Source organism: Protopterus annectens, chromosome 10.part0 (genome assembly GCF_019279795.1).
Source record: "Protopterus annectens isolate FY-2018-M chromosome 10.part0, PAN1.0, whole genome shotgun sequence".
Taxonomy (NCBI): domain Eukaryota; kingdom Metazoa; phylum Chordata; order Ceratodontiformes; family Protopteridae; genus Protopterus; species Protopterus annectens.
Window position 1 is genome coordinate 1691271470 of NC_056744.1, and position 25889 is coordinate 1691297358.

Sequence of the window (25889 nt, forward strand, 5' to 3'; positions counted from 1 at the left end):
TGCAATATATGCACATTGCAAGGATTACTTTGAGCAATCTATAATTATAGTTTGTAGTTAATAGGAAGTATACTTAAATATAATATTTCAGATAAAAATAGTTGTAGTATTGTGATGTTGTATTGTGTGTCACATATGATGGTTCTACTTTTATTTCTTTTTTTCTGTCACCACAGCCCTTATCTTTTTTTTTGTTTGTTTTCTTTTATGGAGACATTTTGATGACACATGTCATCTGTCTGTAACAGATAACTAAATACACACCACAGCAAGGTAGGCCAACTCCAGTGGATCAACCTATCCCCACTTCACCAGCTCCAGCACTGATGGCCAGCACATCTGAGACCCAACCTGGCAATACTCCCTTTGATGCCCCTGTACTACCTGTGCCCTCAGGTAGCATTACTCTGGTAGCTGGTGCTATGGTACCCTCTGGGAGTACTGACGGAGGAGAAAGTGAAGATTTCATCACCCACAAGGAGATGCCAGGGCTGGTGTGTAGGGTCATGCAGACCACCATTGTAGTAAACCTACACCAGATGGAGATGCTGCTCTCTCTCATGGTCTGTAGGAGGAGAAGATGTCAAGCACTCCAACAGCCAGCAGAGTAAAGAGAAATTGATGACACTCCTGTGGGTGAGGACTAGATTTTTACTGCCCCTATGTTTGATGGGCATGAGCTTGCATTGTCCCTACCCTCACCACTATCAGGTTTCCCCCCAATCTTTTGCATCCTCACCCCAATCATGGTGCCCCTGAATCTTCTGTGTCCCTCACCATTCCTGAGGTTTGTCTTGTTTGCATTTGTTTCCTCACCTACCATCCATACCTGCCTGACCCAGAAAAACCAAAGTTCCTTACCCAACATTCCTCTTACTGAAGTAAAAAAAAAAAAAAAAAAAAAAAAGCACCTATCCACAAAAATACATTGTCCCATAAATAGCTCTCCATTTTGCAAATGTGTCTTCTTGACACACTTGATTTGGTCCAATTGAGTATACATGATTGCATTGTTGTCACCCCTCTTTGTGAAATGACAGTCCAAATTCAGCTAATATTCTGTACATATTTTAGTTTTACACTGTTGAAGAAATGGATAGCTATGGTTCTTTCCTACCTCCTCCCTCCTAGAAATTCATATATTGTTTTCCCTTTGTTCCCCCCCCCCCTGCTTGACCCCCATTTCCACACCTATAATTTGGTCAAAAAATAAAATTGCTCACAACACACATAACTGTCCAAAAAAAAAACAATAGATCCCTTCAGTTTTTGGCCTGTATGTTTGTGCTTAGTTTTGGCATTGCTCACCAATACTGAACGGCTCTCTCTCTTGGTGTGGTTACCTCCATGCAATGTTGCTTAAACACAATGCACTTTGTCAGCACATAGTAACGTACTGTTAATGTACTGTACAGTATCATTTCATTCCATAATCGCTACTTATTTGAAAGTATTGCATACACCTGGATTTGAACCCTATATCATCTGGGCTCAAAAAAAATATGTCAATGCATTTACACCTGTTGCCACAGAGTCAGTTGAGCAGCAGGTGTATTTCATACTCTCAGTACTGAGATCTTTTAGAATTATAGCATTGAGGCTTGTGTTTGCGCATTGCTCAACTACATGCAAACAAGGAAAATGGTATCTTGCAAGCGTAAACACTTTGCCAACCATCACGCAAACCTACTGCTCAGCGGTATGCTATGCAAAGTGACAGTAGCATGTATTACTTTTGTTTACTCTCCAGTTAGTGTTCACGACATGAAAGTACACGTGGAAACAGAAAAAAATGAAGGTCCTATCTAACAAAATGTCACATAGTTGTAATGCAGCCATCTGTTACCTCCCCCATGCAATACAACTCTGGTCTCGCAAAACTTGTTCACAATTCTAATTAATTTTAAATTCAGTCACTGTGAGACTGCCAATTGTACTGCTTAGCCTGGCTTGTACAATTCAAGAGTTAGTCTAGCTGCAAGGAATGTTAAAGTATAAAACTTCTGCTTGGATATATTCTCATATCTCAGTTACCTGGATTATTTCAACTACAAAACGGCACAAGTATACTAGCAGAACTACAGCAGACATTTTTATTGTAATAGTTGTTTTAGCACTAAGACATCAGGGTTAATAGCTTACCATTTTTATGTGAAAGTGTTATAGTGGAAGTAAGTTACTGAGCTTCTGTCTCACATTTTTACTGCTTTAATCTGTAAATCTAATAACATATGTTTACATTTTTTTCCATATTTTATCTCAACTAACTCCTCTTTAGCTGTTATCAGTAGTTGCATATACTACCTCTGTTATTTTTGTTTTCCCTAGCTTTTACACTCAACACACTCTCTCCCCTCCTCTTTCCCTAGGTTTTAAGAGCAAAGTGTCTTCCCTTCCACACTGCTTCTACCATCTTTACAGATACTGCTACAACTCCTGGAATAACGCCTGTGCTCTACTGCATAGCCAGTTCCAAGCACATACCACAAAATAGTCTTACTTTGTCCACTATAAAGGTACCTGCATACCAGTGAGACCCCCAATAATCCTCTTTGTTAAAAACCTTGCCTCTTTGCCTCTTTGTCTCTCTCTCTCTGCCATCAGTATGTTAGTCACTACACTAGTGCCAACTCTTAGTTAGCTATATATCTTGCTTTCTGCAGTTTCTTTTTAATTGTTTTTATTTTACTGTAAATACCTCACTATAATATCTCTTCCCTCTTTTCCTATACCTTCCCAACTCTTCTTCTTACCTGCTGACTCTCACTGTGTGCTCCTTACTTTTCACTCCTAGTCTGCAGATTGTTTTTTGTTGTGACTGCTGTTTTCTGGCCCAACTCGCTCCATTCGGACTCACTCCACTCCTGTACACTGCCCCCATTCCCACCCACCCCCAGTTTAATCTAATTTATACTGGCTACACCTCATTTCCAACCCCTCCCACTCTCCCCACTTATTCTGTCACAGCTGTCCCCTGTAAACTTTCTACCACTCATATCCAAATAGCTTCATATCCCTCTCCTACATCCACTAATATATCAATTGCTGTTTATAGCTACCCACACCACAACCTCCTCCTCCTCCCTCTCATTATCTCCTTTGCACTCACAGCATCTTAGCATATTTCCAGCCTTTTACTCTACCTTCCCTTAACGTACTAATGTTCCTTTTTTGCTCACTCCTCTCTACTGTATAAATTAATCTCTTCTTAATACTCCCTATTCATCTTAATTCTCACCCCTCTCCTTCCTCTTAAATAACCTGTTTCCCACATGCTCTCTGTCATCCTTCTACTATCATCTCATTTCAAACCATGCCCCCACCTCACATCAGTCCTGCTTATGTACCTCTTTACGTACCTCCTATCATACACACCTTTAATTTTTCACATTCATCCTCCAACCTACACTTCTCCTGTACTCCACAAGGAACTCTCCCTGCCCTTTCTAATTTGTCCCCTCTCTCTTTAATTCTTCTTTCACACATCTCATCAAAATAAAACATTTTCTCTATCTCTATCACATCCTTCAAATCTAAACACAAACCCACTGGCTTTTACCTTTATGCCAATAAACCTTCCCCTTTTTCAAACCATTTACTATTGTCTGGTGACATCCACCCCAATCCAGGCCCATCTAGCCCGATCACAACAAATACCTGTCTCACTAAACATCTCTGTCCTTGCTATTAACATACAAAGTCTACCTAATAAAGTTACAGAACTGCACTCCTGGATCACCCACCAATCATCACACATCCTGGCCCTATCTGAAACATGGCTAAAACCACATATTTCAAACACTGAAATACTACCTCCCCACTACAACATCTATGTCAAGATAGAACCACCAAAAAGTGGGGGTGTCACAATTATGTATTCTGAATACCTTGACCTGTCCCCCCTGGAAATCTATTTGCCTAACTTTCAGCCAGCTCAACTGCTACTTCTAAACTGTCACCTCAACCCCCATAAGAAATTCACCATTGCCTCTATCTATATCCCATCTGGAAACAACAATCCTATCCTCAAATCTGTTCTAGCATGGATTTCTATTAATATCCCTTATGAGACCTTACAATTAGGCAACGTAAATATTGACTGGCAAAAACTATCCTCAAACTCTGCTTTCCTTCAAATCAACCTACACAGCTTCCATAAACTTATCACAACCCCTACCCACTTCAGCAATAACAGTACCCAAGGACCACCTTAGACTGGATTTTTACCTATGACCCCAGCCCTATATCATGACCCCAGAGCCCTGCCCAACTCCCTAAGTGACCACCTCCCTATCCAAGTCCAGTGTTGCTCTTCCACCATTTTAGAGAGTATCGCAAGCATGCATCTTTCAATCCTGAAACTTTCAATAACAGTCTCACTTCCATAAACTGGGGCTTCCTTAAGTACCTCCCTCTTAATTAAGCCATTCTATGCTTAATCGCATTTTTCTTGATATACTTGATTCTTCAGCTCCTCTTAGAAATGTGAGAATCAAACCTAGCTACTCACCATAGCTCACCAAAACCACCCCATCTCTCATGAAAGAGACAAAAATTGGAAAAAATGGCTAAAACTAAATTGGCAACATTCCTACAAAAATATAAAGAACTAAGAAATGTAGCAAAGTTGTCAATTAACAAAGACAATAAAATTTACTTTTATAATCCCCAGTTGTCCCAGAAGTATAACCCAAACAAATTCTGGCATACCATCAATAAAATCTTAAATCCAGGTCAACCTACCACCCCCAACTACTACCCTAATAATTCTCCCTTAGAAACTGCCACCTTACTTAATACCCACTTCATCGAATTTATTCAAAAAATTATCCCACCCTCACACCACTCATTATACATGCAGTGCAACCCCTTTCTCTCAACCCCATCTCTACAGCCTACATCAAGTCACTTCTACTAAAACTGAAACCTTGTTCTCCTTCTACCGATAACCTCTTTCTTAAACTCTTTGCTCATTCCATAGCCTGTCCTGTTTCTGTCCTAATACATAGATCTGTCCAAGAGTCTACTGTCCTTGATATCTGGAAATCTTTCTAGTACACCATTTCACTTCATAAAGTAGGTAACTCTACTGAACCCTTTATCTATAGATCCATTGCCATCCTATCCCCTCTATCCAAAATCCTTGAAAAACTGTAATCACAATCAGCTTTTAACTCCCTTATTAATGAAAATCTTCTGACTCCAACTCAGCATGGCTTTAGGCCACACCACAGCACCTCCACTGCCCTCCTATCCTTTACTCACACTGTTACTGAAGCCAGGAGAAAAAATCTCCTCATGTCTTACCTCTTTCTCAACCTCTCCAAAACTTTCATTACAGTCTCCCATTCCAAGCTACTTAGTAATCTTGCTGACCTTAATCTCCCCCTCTACTATTCACTGGTTCTCAAGCTGACTGTCAGATTGGCTCCAATCTGTCAGATGGCAGTCTTCTTGCTCCCCCTTTTCTACCTATTCAAACTGGTGTCCCTCAAGGCTCAATCCTTGGCCCCTCCTATTCAACATCTTCTCCAATCATCTTTACTCCTCCTCCACCCTCATACAGTACACCAATTTTTTCTCTTTTCTCTTGTGCTGACAACATCTCTAAACTTCTTTCTATCCCCCAAAACTCCTCCTCCTCCCCATCTATGGAAAAATAGCTCACAGAGCATCAACTTATACCCAACCCCAAAATTATCCCACCCTCACACCACTCATTATACATGCAGTGCAACCCCTTTCTCTCAACCCCATCTCTACAGCCTACATCAAGTCACTTCTACTAAAACTGAAACCTTGTTCTCCTTCTACCGATAACCTCTTTCTTAAACTCTTTGCTCATTCCATAGCCTGTCCTGTTTCTGTCCTAATACATAGATCTGTCCAAGAGTCTACTGTCCTTGATATCTGGAAATCTTTCTAGTACACCATTTCACTTCATAAAGTAGGTAACTCTACTGAACCCTTTATCTATAGATCCATTGCCATCCTATCCCCTCTATCCAAAATCCTTGAAAAACTGTAATCACAATCAGCTTTTAACTCCCCTTATTAATGAAAATCTTCTGACTCCAACTCAGCATGGCTTTAGGCCACACCACAGCACCTCCACTGCCCTCCTATCCTTTACTCACACTGTTACTGAAGCCAGGAGAAAAAATCTCCTCATGTCTTACCTCTTTCTCAACCTCTCCAAAACTTTCATTACAGTCTCCCATTCCAAGCTACTTAGTAATCTTGCTGACCTTAATCTCCCCCTCTACTATTCACTGGTTCTCAAGCTGACTGTCAGATTGGCTCCAATCTGTCAGATGGCAGTCTTCTTGCTCCCCTTTTCTACCTATTCAAACTGGTGTCCCTCAAGGCTCAATCCTTGGCCCCTCCTATTCAACATCTTCTCCAATCATCTTTACTCCTCCTCCACCCTCATACAGTACACCAATTACTTTTTTCTCTTTTCTCTTGTGCTGACAACATCTCTAAACTTCTTTCTATCCCCCAAAACTCCTCCTCCTCCCCATCTATGGAAAAATAGCTCACAGAGCATCAACTTATACCCAACCCCAAAAAACTAAGCTCCTACTATTTCTCCCCAAAACTCTCCACCACCTTAAATCCACCTTTAAAATTTCTTCACTAGATAACAGTCTCATCAAAGCTAAGTTACTGGGTGCAATAATCAGTGACCAACTCAAATTCGTCATCCATATCCAGCATGGTATCAAAACAACTAACATGAAACTTGGTCTTCTCTACAGGAATAAGAAATTTCTTGCTCCTAACTCCAAACCCACCCTTGCCCAAACCTATCTCCTTCCATGTCTCATCTATGCCTCCCCTATCCTAACTCACCTGAAGTCAAACCTTCTCTCCAAACTAGAACAAGCTTACAATAACATAGCCAGATTCGCCAGTAACCAACCTTATAACTCCCATCATTGCCTTGCACTAAAACAGCTTCAATGCTAGTATTCCCCCAGCTCTTACTACTTGCCCAGCTGCGGCTCACACAGTCGCTACTCCACAAACCACTAGCCTGCCTATCACTGTCTACCTTAGTATCCCCTTATACCCCAACCTGATCTCTTAGTATTTTTGACCAGCACCTTCTAGACTTCTATAAACCCAACAAAACTTATGGTAAACCCCTGTATAAATGATCTGTGTCCCTTGCGTGTAGAATAGGCTACCACCTCGCATTTATAGCATCACTAGTTCCAGCTGCTTTAAAACTGTAGTCAGGCACTACTTTCTAAACTCAAAAGCCTGTCTTTGCCTAAATCCTCCATAATCTGCATTTCCTTTCTTTTTCTTTTTACTATCTGTCTGCATCTACTAATTCATGACTAATCTGCTCACTAGACAGTACTACATTATGCTACTTGTGAAAGATATGTCATTATTGTAAATACTTAAATGTACTAGTTGTATTTATTTATTTTTATTTTATTTTTATTTTACATTTGTTAACCGAGCTAGTCTAAGTGGATATATTTCCATTTTCAGTAGAGGCCCGGGGAGAAAAGCTCCAGTAGTAAACAATTTGATTATAAATTTGAAATACAATACAAACGATGCAAATCATAGTTGATACATAGTAAATGAAAGTAGTTCAATATAAAATACAAGAAGCAGTGAATACAAAATGGAGATAAAAGATGGTATTTACACTAATATAAAAGTGACAAAAGTATGTGTTAAATTATTTACACAAATAAAAGTGACAAAAGGGTATGATAAAATTATGAAAATAAGAATGTTTTGTGATAATCAACAGGATAGATTCTACCAGTATGTTCCATTGTGTTCACCAGTTCCTGTTCTGCTTCAAAAAGTATGCATTAGAGTTTGGAATATATAGTAGGAGGTGGAAATAATATTAGCAAAACCAGAAGGTTAGTCAGGGTTACTGCAGGGGCATAACCAGTGTGTTTTAAGGTGTCTTTTGAGGTTTTGTTTAAAGAGAGGCGAGGAAGAAAGTGACGTTAGTTCGTTGGGGAGTAGGTTCCAGTTTTTTCCCACTGTGTTAGAAAACAGGGAATCACCAGCCGTGTTGTTAGTCTTGGTTATGCTAGCTAGAAGTTTGGTAGAAGAGCGTAGGGAGTTTAGATTTTTATAGGGGATTATGAGATTAGATAGTATAAGAGTGCTGTTAGGTTGATAAAATATCTTGTGGGCAATGGTTAGTTGGGAGATATTCAGATGGTTTTGAAGTTCAAGCCAGCCTAGTTGCATTAGATTTAAACAGTGGTGAGTTCTAAAGGGATTGCCAGTGGCAAATCTGGCGATGCTGTTGTAGGCATGAGCTAGTTTGACAAGGTTATTTTTTTTGAGGTTAGTGTATATGGGACAGGCATACAGAAGAGTTGAAATTAAATGGGAGTGTGCAATCTTGGTTCTGGCTATTGGAGTTAGGAAAGTTTTGATTCGATATAAGGAGCCTATTTTTCTGTTGACAGTTTTTATGGTATTATTTATGTGGATATCGAATGTAAGGTTATTGTCAATAGTAATTCCTAACAACTTGGTGGTAGAGTCAGGGTATATGGTTGTGCAATTATTAGAAATGACAGAGAAATCTATAGGGGAGGACTTACTGGTGAGTGTAAAGAGAAGGAGCTTGGTTTCTTTAGCATTGAGAAGGAGGCAACGTTTTGTGAACCATGTTTCAACTTTGTTGAATACATTCTGAGTCAGAGAATGTAGTTCAGATGGGGAGCTTGCCGAGCATATTAATGTTGAATCATCTGCATATTGAATGCAAGTGGCTTGTGGGATTGCTACATGGAGGTCGTTGATAAAAAGAGAAAAAAGAAGTGGGCCTAGAATAGAGCCTTGAGGGACTCTGTGGGTGACTGGTAGAAGGGATGATATATTATTTTCCCAGAGAACTGCTTGTTGCCTGTTGGTTAGGTAGGACATGAACCATTTAATAGCCAGAGAGTCAAGGGAAAAGGATTTAAGAATGTTGATAAGAAGGGTATGGTTTACCATGTCAAAAGCTTTTGAGAGGTCAGTAAAGAGTGCAGATGAGAGGTTGTTGTTATTGCGATTTCTATTTATAATGTCTGTAAAGGATAACAGGGCGGTAGTGGTGCTATGTGATGGCCTAAAACCATGCTGGCACTTAGCTGTTGTGTTATTTTGAGTTAAATGGTTTAAAAGTTGGTGAACGCATTTTTCCATGTATTTTGCTAAGGGTGATAAAAGAGCTATTGGCCAGTAGTTAGAGTAATAATTTGAGTTACCACCTTTGTGAAGGGGGATAATATGGGAGATTTTCCAGATGTCTGGAACGATTCCTTCCTTAATGGTTCTGTTTATGAGGATGGATATGGGATAGGAAATTACTTTGGCTGCTTTTTGGAGGTATTCAGAAGGTAGCTGGTTGGCAGAAGCAGTACAAGGCTTAAGTTTTTGAATGAGTTTGTAGACGAGAGTGGTAGAGATTGGTTGTATATAGAATGCTGGTAGAGTGCTGGGTATGGAGGTGGGAAGGCTTGAGTTGTCTGGAGTAAGTTGACTAGCTAGTGCTTGTATGGTTTCTGTAAAGAAGGAGTTGAAGGCATTGGCAGTTTGATGGGGGGTATCTGGGTCTGCCTGAAATGGGGTAGGTGTAAGAGAGTGCCCTGGGGAAAGGAGTTTGACACTAGACCAGAACTTCTGGGGTTGTTTTGGTGATTTTGCTGTAGTTTACAGTAGTAGTTCTTTTTATCCATGAGTATTGCCTTTTTTGTACTATTTCTTAGTTGCTTAAAAATTTGTTGATCAGAAATATTTTTGTTAGCTCTCCACTTAGCCCAGGATTTATTCCTAAGTAAGATTTTTTTGTCTGGTTTCTTTGGAAAGCCAGGGGACTGGTTTGGCCTTCATTCTGATGGACCTTTTGTGAGCATTCCTGTCGAGGATAGATAGGAATTTGGAGTTTAGATAATTGACAGCCTCTTCAAGTAGTAGAGTTTTTAAATGGTTCCAGTTACAGGCACTTAGTTCATTTTGGAATGATACTGGGTTGAAGTTGGTATGTACGATTCTGTATATGGGGGGAATTGAGATATCATTTTTATGCCTAAGGATGTAGGTTAAAGTATGATCACTAACATCGTCAGGTAGAGTTCCTACATTGTAAGTTTGTTTTTGTCTATTTATAAGTATCCAGTCTAGGGTGCTCTCTTTTTCTTTGGTTTATTGATTCTGGTTGTAGAGGTGATAGTTTGACTAAAGCCATGAAGGTTGATATGGAGGTAGGATTATCAGCATTGACAGTTTTCCAATCCGTATTAAAATCACCAAGTATAATAGTTTCTTCGAGGTAAGTTGAGGACACCCAGCTTAGAATATACTCTATAGTACTGATATTATTACCGGGTGGTAGGTAGATGCAGATGATATACAGGGATTTGTTTTGGTTGATTTGAAATCTGGTGATAAGTACTTCTGCCTTACTATCTTGAGGTTGGTAGAATGGTAAAGTGGAGATCTGGAGTCCGTCTTTGAATAAGACTGCTACTCCCCCACCCTTACTTTTTATGCGGTCTTGTCTCAGTACATTATACCATTGGGCAATGATTTCATTGTCTTTGGTCTCAGGTTTTAACCATGTTTCTGTCAGACAGAGGATGTCAAAGCTATGGGTATCTAAAAGGGCATGGAGATGGGTTACTTTGTTATTAAGGCTGCAGATATTCAGATGTCCTATTAGGAAAGAGTTGGGGAGTATGGGCTGGGTTATTGAGGTAGGTGGATTGGTAGGGCCAGGGTTAGGGTGGATGTCGCCATCTTTTAAGGAGGGTTTAATGAGTCTTAATGCAGAGTTATTAATAAAGTTGGTAAGATATTTCACTTTCTTTACTGTGGGTATATTGTATTTAATGTGGGAGAGTCTATGGTATTTAGGTAGAAGATAGCTAGGAGTTGAGTTGATGTTAATTTGACTAATAGGTAGTATAGAAGTGTGTATTGCTGTCTGTTTAGGAGAGTAGTTAAAGTGGTAGTAGTATGGTTCTTCAAAGGAGGTGAGGATATAGGCATAGGTCAGGGCAGTTGATAGTATGGTTATGAGTATGGATTTGGTAATGTTTGTTTTTACTGTTAAAGGCATCTTTAGATATTATGTATAAAAAGTTTTAGGAGTTGAGTAAAGATGTAGAAAGCAAGGAGGTAATGAATGAGAAGAGTAAAGAGAGGAGAGAACAAATTGTTAGTGGCTGAAGGAAGAAGGGGTGTGGTAAGTTACAATAAGGAGTGGCTTATAGAAGTAATAGATAACTGGGATGGGTGTGTATACTTTAGTAAATAGATTGGTGAGTATGATTGGTAAGATGAGGGAGGGGGTGTGGTAAGAGAAGTATAAGGTTAAGACTACTGAGGGTGGGTGGGAATTGGGGGTCAGGTAGGGGAGCGGAGTGAGCCCGCAGGGCGAACGGAGCGGGTTACAGCTGAGAGAGGCTGGGAGACCATCAGTTATACAGTGAGACTGTGTTCTATAATTACTTATTAAAAGACATAAAAGGGGTAAGCGTATAGAAAAGATGTATAGGAGAGAGAGGTAATAATAATAATGAGTTCTAACACAGGAAAAGTAACTAGTTTAGAAAGTTAATTAAGGCGTTTCAGGACAGGAGTAGTAAAGGGCAGTCGAATAAGCTTTCTAGTGTATGTATAATAAACACTAATAAGGTTACTTCCTTTCCTATCTTTCAGAGGGGTTCAAGTTTATTAATAATAGACACTAATAAGGTTAATTTTTTACCTATCTGACAAAGGGAGGTAATTACATACAGTAAATGTATGTATTTACTTAATTTTGTTTTATGTTTATTACAGTTATTTGCTTCACCTGTTTACTGCATATGTAATTTTTGCTTATATTGTATTGCTGCACTGTTTTGGGGGGGTTTGTATCTTATGTTTGTGTTGCTGGAGCTTTACTCCTTGGGTCTCCACTGAAAATGGGCCACTGGCTCAGATGGACTAAACTGGTTAACAAATGTCAAATAGAATACATAAATAAAATAAATAAATATATCAACTACACAACATAAGTTACTAACAAGTGCTGTGTTGTATACCACGCACATCTTTAAAATGAAAGTACACATTCAGATTTTCTGATATTTGTAGTAATGTAGACACCTGTTTGCATATAGTTTGTAAAGCTGTCTCTGAAGGTATACTGCACATTGGAACATAATCACCAAATACTACATGTTGTACACACATCAATCTGGTAACATGCAGAACTTAAATATCTTGACAGTTGAACATGGTTAGCTATCCATTTCATGCAAGCCTCCCAACATTTTCTCTCCAACATCCAGTGCTGATGTCATCTACTATAAGTTGTCTTGCAGCCTCAAAAAAGTCGACTTGTGCCATAGTGCTTGCATAAAGTACTGAGTTCTGCAGTCTGTGTAGTTAGGTAGGGGTTCTGTTCTCACTGCAGCCAAACTGGTGTGTGTGAGTCAGTGTGTGAGTGTGCGTCAGTGTGTCAGTGTGTGAGTGTGAGTGGGTGAGTGTGTAATTGCTTGACATTAGAGAACATTTTACACCAGCATGTGGTAACTGCTATTACCAGGTTCACACTTGCATGATATTAGAGAACATTTTACACCAGCATGTGGTAACTGCTATTACCATTTTCACACTTGCATGACATTAGAGACCATTTTACACCAGCATGTGGTAACTGCTATTACCATTTTCACACTTGCATGACATTAGAGAGCATTTTACACCAGCATGTGGTACACTGCTATTACAATTTTCACACTTGCATGACATAGAGAACATTTTACACCAGCATGTGGTACACTGCTATTACCATTTTCACACTTGCATGACATTAGAGACCATTTTACACCAGCATGTGGTAACTGCTATTACCAGGTTCACACTTGCATGATATTAGAGAACATTTTACACCAGCATGTGGTAACTGCTATTACCATTTTCACACTTGCATGACATTAGAGACCATTTTACACCAGCATGTGGTACACTGCTATTACCATTTTCACACTTGCATGACATTAGGGAACATTTTACACCAGCATGTGGTACACTGCTATTACCATTTTCACACTTGCGTGACATTAGAGAACATTTTACACCAGCATGTGGTACACTGCTATTACCATTTTCACACTTGCATGACATTAGAGAACATTTTACACCAGCATGTGGTAACTGCTATTGACATTTTCTTCCCACCATTCTCTGCTGATGTCCTCACCTATAAAATGTCTGACACTCCCCCAAGTAATTTATGTAGTGCAGTTGATATATTTGTGAAAATTATTGTGAGAACAGTGTTGTATTGCATGGGGGAGGTTACAGATGACTGCATTGTAAATATGTGACATTTTGTTAGATAGGACCTTCATTTCTTTCTTTGCTTGACTTAAATGCAAAGTTCTGTAGTCAGTGTACTTGCGTAGGGGAGCAGGGGTTCTGTCCTAACTGTAGCCAACTGGGTATGTGTGTGGTTGTGCACTTGCTTGACATTAGAGAGAGAGTATTTTGCACCAGCATGTGGGACACTGCTATTAAAATCTTCCTCTCACCAGACTCTGCTGATGTTTTCAGCTGTAGTTGATTTGTGGATATGCAGTATTCCCATCAGAGCAGGGTCAGACACTAGCCAGTAAGCCAGGCATGAGTCACTTTATCCTGTAGGATACAGATTACAGTGTATCTACATACATCATGGTTTGTAGGCTCTGTATTTTCTTGTTGAGAAACCTCTGTGGTCTCTCCATCTGCAGCAGGTGTCTGATGAGGTATATACAAAAGGGAACATTATACTGTATTAATTAGTGTTCTGATGAGGTTCAAGTACAGTACTATGTCATCCTCAGATCTGGATACATGGTCTGACTTATGAGGTGCATGGCCTTGCCTTTCCGTACCACTGTGGACACTTGGTGGTCAAAGTTCAGATGGATATCTGTGTGTTCTATGGTCTTGCACCACTGGGTTTCAGCATAGGGGGAGTTTTGTCAGTGCTGCAATTAGTGGGGAGTTCCACTTTTCAGAAGGCCAAAATAATGACACCATTTGCATTTATTTGTAGACTGTGTGGCTTTGGCAGCAATCACGTGTCTGTTAGCCCCTCCTGTAGTATGTTAACATCATTGGTGGACTCCATGATTGCACCTAATATGTTAAAATCAACAAACTTGCTAAGCCAAAGGCTGTGTACTTTAGCTTGGACTGTTGAGAAATAGATTCCAAACAGTAAAGGGCCCAGCACAGATGCTGGGGGTATGCCAATTGTGACAGCACTACTGGTAGAGTTTGATTCACCAACTTTCACAATATGTGTTCTGTCTGTGAGCCAGTTGGTTCACCACCTAGTGAGAAAAGGGATAATCTCAGCTGGGAGAGTTTCTCAGTGATAGCTGAGTGGGGGATTATGTCCAAACCCTAGGCCAGATCAAGATAGGCAGTATACACTGTCTCGTATACCTTCATCCATGCCTATCACACAGAATCAATGGGATGTGACAACATCTCAGATCACGTATGGTGTGACTCAGAATATAAACTTACCTGACACTGTTGGATGCCCACTTCAACAAACCCTTCAAATGGACTATGTTCCTGTAGAAGGGTGTACATCAGCATGCATTCGTCTGAGTAGGGGGGGACAGCACCTGATGCATGCATGTACAGACACATTCTGACTCTCATCTGTGAGGTAGACCAACATGTCTTCATGGACCTTTTCTAAATGGACACTAGTAATATCGCTACTGTGAGCAACAGACATGTGAGTGTTAATGCCACCCATCACCATCTAACCCTACAATCCCTGAATTGGCTTGAACTCCCAAACTCCCTAGACTATCTCCAACTCACTACTGCACATAGACTCATATTTCACCCGACAAAATGTCCTGCCCTAACTAACATCTTTCCCCCTTATACACCCAACAGAGCTCTCAGATCTGAAAATCAGAACTTAATTGCTATCCATAAACCTAAATGTCCTGCTGGCCAACTTCTCCTATCTATCTCACTAGGCAAAAAATGGAATTCCCTTCCTTCCACACTAAGAACTATACCAAACTCAGAAAATTTCAAAACCCAACTATTCAAAAACCTGTCCACTAAATGGAAGTGTACCTGCCTTCACCCAACCTAATCCAAGGGGGTACTTGCTCTAGTTCCCAAGATCTACAACTCTCATAGTTATCTTCCTATGAGCCTATCTAAGCTCTCAACAATTTCTATAGCTTCTCTCTAAGCTGTCACCTCCTACAGCTACCCTCACACAGCCCAACCATGTAAATAGCATTCTACTGTTGATGTGTGTATGTAAAGTGTATTTACATTTTCTTAAAATGTTTGTATGTAAACTGTTTCCACAACTAACCCATATCTGTTTTCCTCAAATGAAACTGTGTGAGCCCTACCTTCAAGCTTAATGAATTTAACTATGCATGATATTGAATGCATTTATGAGTAACTATTCTACATAAGATCTTTAATATTAACTATCATTTGTATCTAAATTGTATAATGCATCTTGGAGCTTTTCTCCTCGGGCCTCCACTGAAAATGGGTCAATTCAGCCCAGTGGACTTCCCCGGTAATCAAATTGCAAATAAATAAAATAAATAAATAAATAAATAATGCTACATTCATGTCTGTTTCATCTGTTAGATATCTTCAAAGAGATCATCAAGGGAATTCATGATGACAACACTTTCTTCCTGTGGAACTTGACCAGGCCTAGGCATTTCACACAAATCCACACTGAGGTATTCACTCAACACTGTCAGTAAGGGACAGAAACATCTATACCACCAAGTGGGTAGACCACTGGATCACATACGTGGCATCTAAATATGTTATAATTGTGAAGTGACCTATATCTTGGGTCCAGTAATCAGATCAGGACATCAGGAATGTCTGTTTTGCCCTTTCCAGTCAATTATTTAAGTCACATGTGTCAAGACTAGCATACATAGCCTGTGTCCAAACAGCTGTCTGGAGGACTACATATTGTGGGTAATCATTGACTCCGACTGTAATATTAGTATAATACAGACAGTATCAACTGTTTTCCATTTACATGTACTCATCTGCTGTACATTGCAGTGTTTCACCTGTCCTCTTTCCCCGTGTTCATTCTCACAATTTATCTGTGTGTCTGTGTTAAATACACACATTTCCTGTTTATTTTACATGGCAGCCCATATAGCCATACAGAATGCCTGGAATGGGATTCCATCGTACTCTGTACTGTATACAGTATCCTGTACTGTGTTTGGGCCATATACATTTCTATATGATATACAATGGTAATCATTGTAGCGTTCTGCACAATCCCGCTAAGCTAGTTTACTCGAAGGTAAACAAGTGTGTTATCTGTGTTGGATTACACGATATCCTGGCCAGTAACACTGTTTCTGCAATGAAACCACACTCGTTTACATTTAAGCATGATGCATGGCATAAATATATAATCACTGCTGCTGCTTACCTCGCAAGCATGTAAACTCCATGTAGGCTTCACATGAAGCTTACACAGGGTTTATTGAATTCCACTGTAGAACTTATTTTGAACTTGTATGTTTATGTTGTTTCAGTTGGGGTGGCTACTGTAGTGTTACAAGTGTTTGTTACTGATATTGGTAGTAGGTGCTTGTACAGTAATAAAAAGGATGAAGCCAAAAGGGCCTTTGAAATCACATGGAAGAAGTCTGCACATACTAGAAATAAGCAAATGTAGCAATATTAAACTTTTTTTATACAGTATGGCAGTTGCACAGCATTAATCCTGGCCAAAGGGCCAAACAATTGTATGACCTCACATTACCTGTCCTTGTGGTGTTGGCTAGCAATCAGCAGATAAACACTCAAAAGACAGCAAATATCCGAATAAATAGTCTTGAAACTTTTTTGTATGTCTAAACACCTTTTTCATTAATAATACTGTTAACATTATGGAAACATTTAGTTAGGTTATCCCTCCCCCCTTTTTAGAAAATGGTTACCCTTTAATTTTCTTTTTTTTTTCTTAATCCTTTTATGAATAGTATTAGAAGCATGAATGGTGTTTCAGGAAAGCTCATTTCTAAATATAAGTTATGTCTCTGTGGCCACTTTTATCACCTTTACTATCTGTAACATTAGTACTATGTGAGATTTGTTCACCTATGTTACTCTCTTCAGTCAGAACATTATGCATATCAGTCTTAACCTCATATATTTATGCAGTACATAATGGAGCTGTAGTACTAACAGGTCAAGGCTGTTGCTGTTATGACAATTTAATTTGATGATAGTAAAACCAAAAATGCTCAGTTTTCCTGCATTTTTATAGAATGGTTCACAGTTATGAATAGTATAATCAAACGAACAGCAGTCAGTACATTTTCTCTTTTGACTTGTTTGTATTAATTGTTCATAAGAGCCACAGTGAAAACAAGTCTTTGGTTGCACTTGTAATGCACCAGTGTCCTGTAACCAGAGATAGTAGGCACACTAAGAATGTGCCCAAAACTGGGATGCAGACATTGTCAGTATTACTTACATGGCCTTCTCTAGTTCAGCTGACCTCTTAAATCCCCCAACTTACTCTTGCTCTGACATGAATGTGTCTCTGTAGCTGAGGGTTCATTTCCATTTTATTGTGCTGGGCCTCTGACACATCTGTGTGTACCCCTAGCTTGTCTGTATATGTAAGAATAGACAAAGCACCAAAACATTTATTTGCAATGTCAGCAAGATGGCACATTAATCATTTTAATAATAATAATAATAATAATATTTAAACATGGATGGTAAAAGAGAAATAAGACCCTAAGTATTTATCATTAAGAATTAAGTATCTGACCCATGGAAGAAAAGTTCATTGTTCTTTTAGCATTATTCTGTCTAGGCTATGTGATCCCTCCTCCTTGTATTCCATACTTCAAGGTTTTCTCATATGTAGAAAAAAACATTATCCAATTTTCCTTTCACATAATCAGAAAAAAAAGGCTAAACTTTATGAATTTTCTCAGAGTTTTTTATTTTTAAGTAGTTGCATGCAGTTATGCTCCCTGAAACTGGTGTGCAAACATGGGACCTATCCATGTGGGGACTTGTTAAAAAAGGAAAAAAAAAACATTTTCAGAAAGCCACATTAACCCCTTACTTGCAGGTCTGTATCCCTGATTTAATTTCCCTTCTGTTTTCCCCATCAGTAGTGGAAAAGCATTGTACATGAACATAGTTGTCTGATTTGTAAGGTGGCAGATTTCTACACTAGTTTTAATGTATTCCTTAATCTCTTGATGTTTACATTCAAGGTGATAGTAACCATTAAAACAATGTGCCAGTAAAAGCTGCAAAGCAGGGTATATTACAAAATGCATAAAAGCAGAGTTTAAAGCATATGTTTCACTCTGTCACCTAAAGTCCATTCTGAGTCCAGTTCAGAAGACTATTTCTGGGGACACTACAGGACATGACTCCTTGCAGGACCCTTTTCCCAACCTAGAAAATGGAGGCTGTAATTTCCTTTTTCAGAAATGTGACATCCTTAATAAAGTAGATTGCTAGATGAGCTCTTGTGATTCTAGGTCATATGACTTCAACTATACATGTGGTGCCTCTAGCCATATTTCACATGAGGAAATTGCAATTGAGATGGCCACTGTGGTCCAGCAGTTAGCATTGCCACCTCACAGCAAGAGGTTCTCTGGTTTGATTCTCCGCTGGTGTACCTTCTGTGCAGAGAGTGCATGTTCTCCCTGTGGTCACATGGGTTTCCTCAGGGTGCTCTGATTTCCTCCCACATTCCAATGACATGCAGTAGGTGGTTTGAACACTCTAAACTGGCGGTAGGTGAGAGTTTGTGCACAAGTGAGTGGTACAAATGAACAACCGTGGCAGGGCTAGCTTCCTGGTGTTGTAAACCATGGCTCAAGATGATTTCACTGTGGAAGTGACACCCCAACCCCATGTGCAAAATGAGAAAAAGGGCTGAGGATGGATGGATGGAATTGCAATGGCTTCTAAGAAATTCCTGAAATCAGTTGTCAGAACCCTTAAAAAAATAAACTCTTGTGTTGTTTTGTGTGAATAGAGAATTAGTTTGCTGGTATGAAAAAAAAATGGACGCCCTTTAAATGACCAGGTCACAACCAGATCCAAACCATGGAAACATCAGACAACGCCTGGGGTATTCTTACCTTAGACCTAAATGTGCAGGGCACATGGAACTCATAAGAAAAGAAGCATGCACATAAATATAAAAGAAATGTTAGTATTCATTTATGCTGTGAGAATGCTGAAGGCCTTCTTTGTGCCAGGGACTTTGAAGGTGGTTATAGACCTTCCTGACAGCTGCATACATACCTTCATAGGAAAACTCAATGACACACAAGTGGTTGCCACACAGAGGTACATTCCTAAAAACTATTACCAAGTGAGCATTCCTAAGAAGATCTGTTTACTTTTTTCAGTAAACAACTGAAAAAAAAAGTGTGTTTCAGAGTACCTTATAGTTAAACTTGGGCAGTGAACACCTCCTCCCTGAATTTGAGAGGCCTGTATCAGTATAGTCAGACTTGGGCAGTGAACACCTGCTCCCTGAATTTGAGAGGCCTGTATCAGTATAGTCAGACTTGGGCAGTGAACACCTGCTCCCTGAATTTGAGAGGCCTGTATCAGTATAGTCAGACTTGGGCAGTGAACACCTGCTCCTGAATTTGAGAGGCCTGTATCAGTATAGTCAGACTTGGGCAGTGAACACCTGCTCCCTGAATTTGAGAGGCCTGTATCAGTATAGTCAGACTTGGGCAGTGAACACCTGCTCCCTGAATTTGAGAGGCCTGTATCAGTATAGTCAGACTTGGGCAGTGAACACCTGCTCCCTGAATTTGAGAGGCCTGTATCAGTATAGTCAGACTTGGGCAGTGAACACCTGCTCCCTGAATTTGAGAGGCCTGTATCAGTATAGTCAGACTTGGGCAGTGAACACCTGCTCCCTGAATTTGAGAGGCCTGTATCAGTATAGTCAGACTTGGGCAGTGAACACCTGCTCCCTGAATTTGAGAGGCCTGTATCAGTATAGTCAGACTTGGGCAGTGAACACCTGCTCCCTGAATTTGAGAGGCCTGTATCAGCATAGTCAGACTTGGGCAGTGAACACCTGCTCCCTGAATTTGAGAGGCCTGTATCAGTATAGTCAGATTTGGGCAGTGAACACCTGCTCCCTGAAGTTGAGAGGCCTGTATCAGTATAGTCAGACTTGGGCAGTGAACACCTGCTCCTTGAATTTGAGAGGCCTGTATCAGTATAGTCAGACTTGGGGGCAGTGAACACCTGCTTCCTGAATTTGAGAGGCCTGTATCAGTATAGTCAGACTTGGGCAGTGAACACCTGCTCCCTGAATTTGAGAGGCCTGTATCAGTATAGTCAGACTTGGGCAGTGAACACCTGCTCCCTGAATTTGAGAGGCCTGTATCAGTATAGTCAAACTTGGGCAGTGAACACCTGCTCCCTGAATTTGAGAGGCCTGTATCAGTATAGTCAGACTTGGGCAGTGAACACCTGCTCCCTGAATTTGAGAGGCCTGTATCAGTATAGTCAGACTTGGGCAGTGAACACCTGCTCCCTGAATTTGAGAGGCCTGTATCAGTATAGTCAGACTTGGGCAGTGAACACCTGCTCCCTGAATTTGAGAGGCCTGTATCAGCATAGTCAGACTTGGGCAGTGAACACCTGCTCCCTGAATTTGAGAGGCCTGTATCAGTATAGTCAGACTTGGGCAGTGAACACCTGCTCCCTGAATTTGAGAGGCCTGTATCAGTATAGTCAGACTTGGGCAGTGAACACCTGCTCCCTGAATTTGAGAGGCCTGTATCAGTATAGTCAGACTTGGGCAGTGAACACCTGCTCCCTGAATTTGAGAGGCCTGTATCAGTATAGTCAGACTTGGGCAGTGAACACCTGCTCCCTGGATTTGAGCAGCCTGTATCAGTATACTTTCCCTCATATTCTCTTGCTCCCCAGGGTCATTCAAAAGATGAAGCAGAAGAGACCAGAAATTATAGCAATTGCCCTTTCTGGTTAGGTAGCATGGGGTCCGTATACCTCCTGTAGTGGGAAGGGAAAGACCTTTCTGTTGCCACACGATGCCAATCTTCTGATGCAGTGTGCGCGCACGAGTGTGTATATTCTTTCCACCCTGAATATAACAGCATGGAACCTATGTCTATATTTACCTTCAAATAAATGTACTCCAGTGAGGTGCAAAAAATCATGATGAAAGCTAGGAGGCCTAGTCTCAGAAAATCATAAATAAGAAAATGCGACAGAATTATCCTGTGGTGCCAAAGGAGGAACCTGTACCATAAAAAGGGGATGTAGCTGTGGTGCTTCTGTACCCCCCAAACTTTTTTCATCTGATTTAGAGTATACTTCAGTGAGGGTACACCTGTCAGCCATTTCTGCTTATCTGCTGTTGGAACTTCCCTCACATCAGGCCATCTGTCATGCAGTTTTTTAAGGGCATTCTGCACCACAGAAAAATTGGCTCCAACCTGTGACTTAAAACTTTATGCTGGAAAAACTGACTCTGTTGACATTTTAACTGATATTAAGTGCAACTGCAAAGTTTTTGTTTTGCATAACTGCATTTTTAATTGTGGTCCCATTCACAAAGAGTCAGATAGCTCCAGGCTTTAATGTAAAAGGAGCCTTTAATGGAATTTCACAAAAAACAGGATGACTCTGCATGCTAGACCCCTCCTTTCTGTCCCAAGTCATTATGGAAATGAGCCTAAACTAAGCTCTCAGGCTACCAGCCTTTTCTCCATATAGCTTAGAACAAGGCCGAAATACTTCTGCACTTAATGGGCATACACAAGCACCTGAGATTTTATATAGACCGCATTAAGGACATTAGAAAGACAAATAAGTTGTTTGTAGCTTTTACTGAAAAAAAAAAAGATCCCATGTCCAAGCAGACTGTTTAAAACAGGCTATTTTCAGCATTACCAGTCCTCACAAAGTATTTAAGCATTCTGTTCAATGAAAGTCAGGACATGCACAACAGAGCCACAGCAACCACTAGAGCCTACCTGAAAGGTGTTGGTGTGCAAGAAATTTTAGGGGGGCCCACATGGTCCTCAGTACACACATTTTTAAGCACTACAGATAGACATTATCTTTATGGCTAGTGCTTTTTTTGCTCCTGCCTTACTGAAAGCATGCTGCCCCTCTGTCCTAAATAATTATAGCATAATCTTTGACAAACTTCTTTGAAGTTATGACTGCTGCAGTGATTCACATGAAGAACATAGTACAATTGTGGAACAAACTGACCATAACTGGAGATGTTTGAGACTGGTTACTGCTGCAGTTCTGGACCCCTCTGTCTTCTTAGGAAATTAAGGATGGAGTGAATGCTCATGTCCTTTCATCCTAAACCTGATCCTTCATTTCATTTTTTTCTTTTGCTTTCTTCCTGGTTGTTCTCCTTAGGAGATGTGTGTTTGGTACATAAGGTGACATCAGCCTGGCCAAGGTGGAAGGGTGCTCATCTCTAAAATTCTGTCTGCATATCAGACCTTGGCCTGGGGCAGAGTTTCCTGCTGTCATGACTACAACAGTGACTACACACAAATATCCACTGTGATGTTAAGGTAGTTATGCAATGGTACATTCTCTGGATATGCCTCTGAAGTATCAAACCTCATAAGGTATGTTACTCATTTCCACCCTCAAAAATCCTTTTGCATCAAAGACATGGCAACTTCATGTGTTGCTGAATGTAATATAGCAGTATAAACTTGTAACCAGTTGTTACATTGCTGTACTCAATTTCAGTGTGCTCTGCACTTCTATTCTTATTTGATCATGTGTCGCACATTTTGCCAGCTTGATTATGTTTTTGTTATTGAACTTTGGCAACCAGTGATAATCCAAAAGGATCAATTTAAACCACCCAGGGAAGTGCAGAATGATGCATTTAAATGTCATACTACAAATACATTTGCATTAAAAGATGAAGCATGGGAGTCAAAGTTACAGTATGACTTTAACAAATATTAGTGAGGAAAAGTAGAGATGTATGCCTGTAGTTATGATTGATGGTATGTTTTATATTCAAAACTGTTTATTTTTGTAAATTTTGTTCTGTACATGAAGTCCCTTGTCTCTGTTATATAAAGCTTTGTGTGTTATTTTTTCATTTTTTACTTGCTTTGTGTTTGCATGTTTGTTTTCAGAATAGATGTCTGTATATTCTTGTTTTTTTTTCAGATGTGCCATAGATGTAAATACCTGTATGATACTTCACAGCTTTATTTAATGCAGTTTCATTTCCAACAATAACCTGAAATGGAACTTAAATCAGAAAAAAATGATTGTATGTGGTTGGCCTTCTCTAGTTCAGCTGACCTCTTGAATCCCCCAACTTACTCTCGCTCTGACATGAATGTGTCTTTGTAGCTGATGGTTCATTTCCATTTTATTGCTCTTGGCCTCGGATGCTTCCCCTAGTATCTGTGTGTATCCCTAGCTGTCTGTATATGTAAGAACAGACAAAGCACCAAAACATTTACTTGCATCTCTTAAAGTTGTTTGTAGAAGACTAACTTCTCATAAATGAAGAGTCTGAATTGTTTTTGCTCTTTTTATCATGTTGATAGCAACAGAAAATGTTAACTTTAAAAATGGAAAATAAATTCCTAATAGTTAAAATGGATAAAGCTGCATGTGTGCTGTTGTGAGTAAAATGAAACCTGATTTCATCATTGTGGTACAGTAATAATGATTAATCTGTTTGTAGGCAATGGGAGCAGAGACTGGAACATTTACTGGAGTCATCAGCCATCACTTGGAGTATCTGTATTACATTATCCTACAGAGAACCTGCAGCACTCTGTTCAAACTCTGAAGGGCTCCGACAAGCATCCTGTTATACCTATAGCACAGCTTCATCCAGGAAACACCTGCAACATGAACGCTGAATGTGACCAAAGTTCTGTAGTACAGCAATGTCCATTAGTACGCAGGAGAGCTCACAAAGAAAAGAAACCATATAACTGTCCTGAATATAATAAGTGTTTTGGACTAAGACATAACCTAGTAATACATGAACGGACTCACGTGAGGGAGAGACCATATAAATGCCCTGAATGCAGTAAGTGTTTTATAGAAAGAAGAGCTCTAATAAGCCATGAAATGACCCACACAGGGGAGACACCATATAAATGTTCTGAATGCAATAAGTGCTTCAGACAACGGGGGGCTCTAGTAATACATGAAAGGACTCACACGGGGGAGAGACCATATAAATGCCCTGAATGCAATAAGTGTTTCAGACAAAGGGGGGCTTTAGTAAGACATGAAAGGACACACACTGGGGAGACACCATATAAATGTCCCGAATGCAATAAGTGTTTCAGACAAAGGTGGAATCTAGTAATACATGAAAGGACTCACATGGGGGAGAGACCGTATAAATGCCCTGAATGCAATAAGTGTTTCATAGAAAGAAGAGCTCTAATAAGCCATGAAAGGACTCACACAGGGGAGACACCATATACATGTTCTGAATGCAGCAAGGGTTTCACAACAACTAGTAACCTTAGACGTCATCTGTTAGTTCACAAAGAAAAGAAACCATATACATGTCCTGAATGCAGCAAGGGTTTCACAACAACTAGTAGCCTTAGACGTCACCTGTTAGTTCACAAAGAAGAGAAATCATTTAAATGTCCTGAATGCAATAAGTGTTTCAGACAAAGGGGGCATCTAGTAACGCATGAAATGACTCACACAGGGGAGAGACCATATAAATGTCCTGAATGCAATAGGTGTTTCAGACAAAGGGGGACTTTAGTAATACATGAAAGGACTCACACAGGGGAGACACCATATAAATGCCCTGAGTGCAATAAGTGTTTCAGACAAAGGGGGACTTTAGTAATACATGAAAGGACTCACACGGGGGGGAGACAATATAAATGTCCTGAGTGCAATAAGTGTTTCAGGCAAAGGTGGACTTTAGTAATACATGAAAGGACTCACACAGGGGAGGTAAATTAGAGGAAAGAAAAATATTTTCACAGGAAAAACTGTCAGAAGCTTCAAATAAAAATTTGCATTCATTAATACAACAGACTTTTGAAAAACAGTATATAGATCAAGAAACTTTGATCTGCTTGGAAAAAGAAGCATCCTGAGGAAGTGCAAAAATGTAAACAACACAACCTAGACATTCTTGAAAAGTATAAAAAAGAAATATGGACATGAGAAAGAAACATATTTGATATGGTGCGATATTTATGCAAAGGAGAAAGCCAAGTTAGCTACTGTAGTGAAGGCAGTCACAAAGATATTCAAAGAGAAATACAGGCAAAGGCATCCAGATGAGGACAATTTCACAATAAGAAAATGAATATCACAAAAATGGAATTTGGAAAAGAAGATTAGTAAAGTAGAAGTTAAAGAAATAGAAGTTGAAGTTATGGAGTGTCTGCGGAGTGAATGATTTATTGTAGAAAGTCTAACACAAACTGCACTACAACATGATGGAGTGAGTCCCCAAAGTAAGGAGAAGCAGGAAGATCAGGAGAATCTGAAGAAGGAATGTGGACATGGGGAGGAAAAAGAGATTTAATGTGGTGTAATATTTATGTCAAGGAGAAAGCAAAACTAACCAATACAAAAAGAGCAGCACCAAAGTTATTTGAAGAGAAATAAAACAAAGGAATCCGGATATGGAAAACCTTACAATACAAAAAAATAAGAAGACAGAGGAAAAGTAAAAAAGGAGATCAGTAATGGAGAAGTTAAAGAAAAAGAAATTGAGGTTACGGAGCATCTGCAAAGTGAAGGATTCTGTGTAGAAAATCTAATGCAGAAAGCACCTC

General features: G+C 39.8%; 1 protein-coding gene across 5 annotated transcripts in view; it reads left to right on the forward strand.

The window, feature by feature from the left end:
- The window catches only part of LOC122813901 (zinc finger protein 436-like), a 770947-nt gene extending 745796 nt beyond the window's left edge, over positions 1 to 25151 (forward strand). For 3 of the 5 annotated variants that reach the window (XM_044086447.1, XM_044086449.1, XM_044086448.1), the window contains exon 6: positions 23801 to 25151. In XM_044086447.1, coding sequence (XP_043942382.1) covers positions 23801 to 25062 — 1262 coding nt within the window. In that variant the 3' untranslated portion in view covers positions 25063 to 25151. The remainder of the gene's footprint in view (positions 1 to 23800) is intronic. The other 2 variants (XM_044086446.1, XM_044086445.1) reach the window with 1 other exon arrangement.
- Positions 25152 to 25889: the final 738 nt, after the last annotated feature.